Source organism: Drosophila innubila, assembly GCF_004354385.1.
Source record: "Drosophila innubila isolate TH190305 chromosome 3R unlocalized genomic scaffold, UK_Dinn_1.0 2_E_3R, whole genome shotgun sequence".
Taxonomy (NCBI): Eukaryota; Metazoa; Arthropoda; class Insecta; order Diptera; family Drosophilidae; genus Drosophila; species Drosophila innubila.
The window spans coordinates 14,965,171-14,970,875 of record NW_022995380.1 but is presented as its reverse complement, the minus strand read 5'-3'; the positions used below and the strand labels follow the sequence as shown (position 1 = coordinate 14,970,875).

At 41.0% G+C, this 5,705-nt stretch overlaps 1 protein-coding gene across 1 annotated transcript; it reads right to left on the bottom strand.

The window, feature by feature from the left end:
• Positions 1-2,209, bottom strand: LOC117792077 (fructose-bisphosphate aldolase). The gene is made up of 3 exons (XM_034632035.1): positions 1,315-2,209; positions 1,054-1,253; positions 1-992 (listed from the first exon to the last, which is right to left on the bottom strand). The coding sequence occupies exons 1-3, from the start codon at positions 2,111-2,113 to the stop codon at positions 897-899; spliced, it is 1,095 nt and encodes a 364-aa protein (XP_034487926.1). The 5' UTR covers positions 2,114-2,209; the 3' UTR covers positions 1-896.
• Positions 2,210-5,705: the final 3,496 nt, after the last annotated feature.

The following is a 5,705-nucleotide window of genomic DNA, read 5'->3' as shown; positions in this document are numbered from 1 at the left end:
TTTCACAACCACAAACTTAGCAACTTCAAATTTTATTTCGAATAAATTGTAGTATTTCCAAATGTCGAATCACTTTTGTGCGTTGCAGTTAATTGTCAAGTCGGGCATTGTAATGTTTCAACTCGAGTCTTAAGCTTACCGTATTGAGTAGAGAAATCAATGAAAGCCTTTGCTTCTGCAGAGTGTGAATAAAATTGTGCGTGTCTGTTGCATTATTGTGGCGACTCAGCGAGCGGGGAGAGCAGCCATAACTTAGTCAGTGCTTTAATTTTAATTATTGCTAGCCTCTCTCTCGTCTCTCGGCCCACATGCGGAGGAGCGGGGGCAATTGGCTATGGGTCTGACTAATTTGCCAGCAACATGACACTGACGCCAGTGTTGCCAGTGTTGCCAGAGTCGCCAGAGTCGTCGCTACCTGAACTGAAGCTTCGTCTGATTAAGTCGAGCACTTGGCCACATGCTTAACATGCTTCACAGCCATTGGCTTGGCTTTTGGCATGCGTTTGCGTTAATTAAGCTGCATGGCAGTGTTGGCCTGCTGTTCAACTGAAGTGGAGTATTGGAGTATTGGCCATGTGGCCGTCTGGTAATCTCCATGGATTAATGCGACACTTTGCAGTTAACCGAAGTCGTGTTGGGCCTGTTGCTGCCACAGCTCTTTGCTCTTTTGCATGCTTGTTAACCATATTCCGAGCTGTTGCATCGAGCATCGAACATTGAACATTGAACATTGAACATGCGGCTTGTGGCCAAGTGTCAGATATTGATGCCACAGTGGAGCAATTGGGCAAACGAGCTCGTTGAAATGCCGTTTTTAATTATTGACTTGCACACTTTCTGACTGATTGTTGCTCGTACTTGCATATTGTTAGCTTAAACTCAAGTTGGTAAGTTGCTTAGACTTCATATGAATCAATTACCAATTTTTCAGCGCCAGCCGAGCTTTCAATAGACCCAGGCACATATTTGCCAATGCTGGCCAAACTGTGAGCCTTTAAAGCAATGAACGTATAATAAAAATTAAGATTTACCTGAAGTATATCAATATCATACCTTGGCACGTTTAATAAGCTCGCTTTGAGCTGTTTGCACGTTGTCCTTCTTGCCGCCCCAGGAGCGCAATGCAGATGCCTGCATAGCTCGGCCAAATGCAAAAGTTAAGGCCCAAGGTTTGCAAAGTGGCACGTTATTGGCGGCATTGAGGTTGACAGAGGATTCCTCCTCAGCCTGACCACCAGACAGGAACATAATACCTGCAGTTTTATAGAACAAAGAGTTTAGATGTCATCAGTCAGTTTAAAGTGAAGATTGTACCTGGAACAGCAGGTGGAACAGTGCGACGAAGTGCCAATATGGTGCTCATGCCAATGTCAGCGGGTGTGTTGTTCTTGTGACTACTCTGGCCGGGGGTTACCATGTTGGGTCTGAGAAGAGTGCCCTCCAAGTAGACATGGTGATCGCTTAACGCCTTATAGATGGCAGCCAATACGGCTTCGGTAACCTTCTGACAGCGATCGAGATCATGATCACCGATCATAAGCACCTCACTCTCGATAATGGGAACCAGATGCTGCGACTGACAGATGGCCGCATATCTTGCCAACACATTGGCATTCTCCATGATGGCTTGATAGGAGGGCGTAGTCTTATCAATTTTATGCACACAGCGCCACTTGGCAAAGTCACAGCCATCCTTTTTGTATTGGGCACAGCGGAGATGCAGATCATCCAAGCCCTGTGTGGTGAACTCATCCATCGAGCAGAACAAAGGCACCGAGTTCTTGTCCACCTTGATACCAGGAATGATTCCCTTTTTGCGCAGCACTTCAGCGAATGGAACACCTGCATCGGTCTTCTGGTAGAGTGTCTCGTGGAACATAATGAATCCCGATATGTTCTCAGATATCTTTGGATCAGTGGTAATCAGCAGTTGGCGATAGAGGCGACGATTCTCTTCGGTATTTTCCAAGCCAATGGCTTGAAAGCGTTTGCCCATTGTCGCATTCGATTCATCGGCGGCAATAATACCCTTTCCAGGAGCTACAAGCGCCTTCGCAATGCACGACAATTCATCCTGCAGTTCTTTATTCGGATAGTAAAATTGGGTAGTCATTTTGTGAACCGCAAATTTCGATTGTATTATTTACCAAACACGACTAAGAATATTTCTTACTTATTTATCTGACAACAAAAATAATGGAACGTGTAGAGTGAGACAGAAAAATCTTATGATATTACTGTCGAACTTCTACAAATCAGAACTTTAATATTTATTTTAGACTAGATTAGCTTGTAATTTATTTAGCATACGCACTTTGAATTTACGAGTTCATTATTAGTCCATTGTAAATTTTATTAGACTTTTCTAAATTTGACTTAATTTATGTCTTTTATATTTACCTGGACCTTTGGCGTTTATCACTTCTTTATTGTTGACCGCGTTAGCCGCGGCTTAATGACATTCTAATTGGACTTTTAATTGCTTTCTTTGTTGTGGTGCCGCGAGGAGGGAGAGCTTCAGATTTTCATTTAAAATAAATTTCGATAGCACCAGATTGAAGAGCACTCTGGACACCCAGTCAAAAGAAGTAAATGCGGGATAAACTTGCTTCGCATTAATTATATTTTAGTCGCAATGAGAGCTCTGAAATATCGCTAACCGCTGCTGCCGCCGCCTCCTCTCTCATTTTATGGCTTTCACACACATTTTATGGCTAAAGTTTCGTTCGCACAAAGTATACGCAGAAGCGTTACCAATCTATGTGAACAAGCTGCTGCTGCCGTTTCAACTTTGTCTTGAATTTATAAGCGAGTATCGGCGGGCAATTTGCGCTGCATAAATTGAATTAAAAATTTAAAAAAAATTAATATCAAATTGAAAAAAGGCACAGTGCTTTTGAAATTTCATTCGAGTGCAATCCAATTATTTTGTAGTTGCAAAGAAAATACCACTCATACGACTATAATTCTAATTGGCGTGGGAATCGCAGCAAGTGTAGTAGTAGTTTTTAAATACTCTAACTGCGGGTATAATGGCTGTACATTGAAAGTTGTGGCTAAAAAATATTTGAGATGACATATTTCATATAAAATATAACCCACCTGGGACATATCGTTAGCTACTATAGAGTATCATTCTGTCGGCATAACAAAAATAGCAAATCTTTCTGGTTTTTTGTGTTGTTGAACTGAATTCGTTGATCTGTTGGATACTGTAAAAGGATAGCTGGCGAGACACTTGCCTAATTTTGTGTAAATTATCGCACGAATTATGAGTCTCGAATTTGAAAAATTTGCCAAAAATAGTCAGCGCCTGCGTCAGCTTCGGCAACAAAATGAAACTTGATAAATATCAGACAACAACAATACTAGCATCGATTGCATCGCTTTGGATTGCATTGCATTGGCTCAGATGCTCATGTACTCATATACTCGTGTACTCATGAGTGTATGTGAGTATGTGTGAGTAGTAGCTTGTCATAGGTTGCCCCAGCAGTATCAATATTCAAGCTGGGAGCGAGAGTCGCCAGCTGAGTCGCCAATTAGGCCAGCAACGAAGTGCATTGAGCCCCATTGGCAGTGCCAACTACTCGCACTGGCCAAATCGGCAATAGCCAATAAATCTACTGCAAATCTTCATAACAACTCGATGTCTTTGCACCTAATTGAGCGAAGCTCTGACTCAGCAGCGTCGTCGACGTCGGCGTCAGCGTCAGCAGCGGCAGCGATGGGGGCAGCGACTGTCGCGACAGTGACTGCGCTGTCAAAGTAGCTTAAAAATTATTAATTGATTATCTTTAAACGTTTTAATTGAAAAGCGTTGAAGCAATATCGATTCGATTTCCAAATGCTCTACGTTTACCGAATTTTATTTGATTAATGTATTTAAATCAATTAATATTTAATTACAATATTAATGTATTTGATTTAATTTTATTAACAGTATTTGAGAATACTGAATATTGCTGACAGCAGTTGAAACTAGAGAACAAATTTAATAAACTTGCCCATGTAATATTTAACATGTTTAATAAGCTATTACGTATAATTAAAAATTTTATTTTTTTTAATGATTTTTCTTTCTTTTCTAATAATTATCATTTGAAATCAAATGTAATGCGCCTAATTTGATCCAATCTTTATGACTCCAAAATTCCTATGGTTTCTGCCCCTTTTATTGGCACAACTTTACACAACTTAGGGTATTTAATGGACCGTCAATTGGCTTACTCTTAACTGCAATATCAAATTGGCGACTTTTTTGCTACTGCTGGAACCGCTTGTCCGGCCAGTGATGCCGCTGGTCAACGTTTAGTCAGTCAGGCGTAATTATTGTTATTACCAAATTAAGTAGCCAATTTTTTGTTTGCGACGGCTCTTTATCAGGTTGTCCGTCCGTCTGTCCGTCCGTCCGTTGTCTGCGTCTACTCGTAATCCGCCAACTACTTGCAGCCGCCTGAAGTGCGAGTATCATAAAAGTGGGTGTCCGTCTGACTTACTCACGCTGTGGCTGCGTGACATTTTTTGTACGATTTTGGTTTCCAATTTTGAGCACAAAGTTGTTTTGACCAAAAATAAAATATATATACACACTTAGAAACAGAGACGCACACTCATTCACATATACACATTTACACATATACGGTAGCATAATTTTCAAGGAAAATCTCTTCATTTTTAATGTGCTTGGCAGCAGCCACACTAACTGGTCACATATGCTGGCTTTGGCTGACTATTGCGTTGTCATTTGTGAAAATCAATATAAAAAAAAAATGATTAAAAATATAAAAAGAAGTCCGTCGCTGACTTGAGGCGATTGGAGTGCGGGTGAGAGGAGTTGGGGGTGAATGGAGGTGCTTATAAATCGACGGAGATTAAATCGAGCGCACATAATTATATTTAGCTTTTGGCGAGAGTTCAGTTAGTGGATGTCAATCGCAGACATGGCCCCTCGAGGTGAGGTTGGCCCCTCGTCGTGGATCGTGCAATGCCTGACAAACATGGCCAAAACAATGGCTAAGCGCCACCATCTATGAATTAATCACGTTCATAATTTTGCGTCGTGTTGTGCCCGTTGTTCATATAATTTTTGTTGCTTTTTGCGCTTAATTTGACTAAAAAAGGATATGAGCCAATCGAAAGAAAAACGCCAAATCAGCCGATAAATCGCCAGAGTTTGGCTGGCACAATCCACGGGATGACAGTCAAGCAGCACACTCATAACCATATTGCATAATTATGCAATGTTGTTTGTCTCTTTGCCGCTTGTTTGTTGGGTTGTTTGGTTGTTTGGTTGTTCGGTTGCTTGGTTGTTTGTTGTCCGTTGCTTTGGGTGTTTGTTTTGGCATGTCTTGGCGCGAAAAGGCTTGTGTGTGGCCGTGTTGTAACAATGCATTGTTCATTGTGATATTGCAGTTATGTAGATGAGGTGTTTTATGCGGTCATTGGATTTGACACTGCAGACAGACGTTGGGAACTAAATATATGCAAATACTAGCATTAGAAATCTGACTTGATGGATGAGCTACTGATCTCTGCAGCTTGGGAAATAATTTGAATGTATCTATAAATGTTTTGTACACACTCAAGAGGCATTGTTTATCAACACTGCTTAGTCTAATGTCTGACACTCTCTGTCAACTAAGTTGTAATAAAACAAAGCTACAAAAATTGATTACAAACCGGACCAAGTTAATAATGTGGCC

Excerpts from the sequence above, each read along its gene's own strand:
- LOC117792077 (XM_034632035.1), bottom strand. The coding sequence starts at position 2,113 with ATGACTACCCAATTTTACTATCCGAATAAAGAACTGCAGGATGAATTG. Across the intron at positions 1,254-1,314 it reads TGTTCCACCTGCTGTTCCAG|GTATTATGTTCCTGTCTGGT; the intron begins GTACAATCTTCA and ends ATAAAACTGCAG. Across the intron at positions 993-1,053 it reads AGCTTATTAAACGTGCCAAG|GCTCACAGTTTGGCCAGCAT; the intron begins GTATGATATTGA and ends ATTGCTTTAAAG.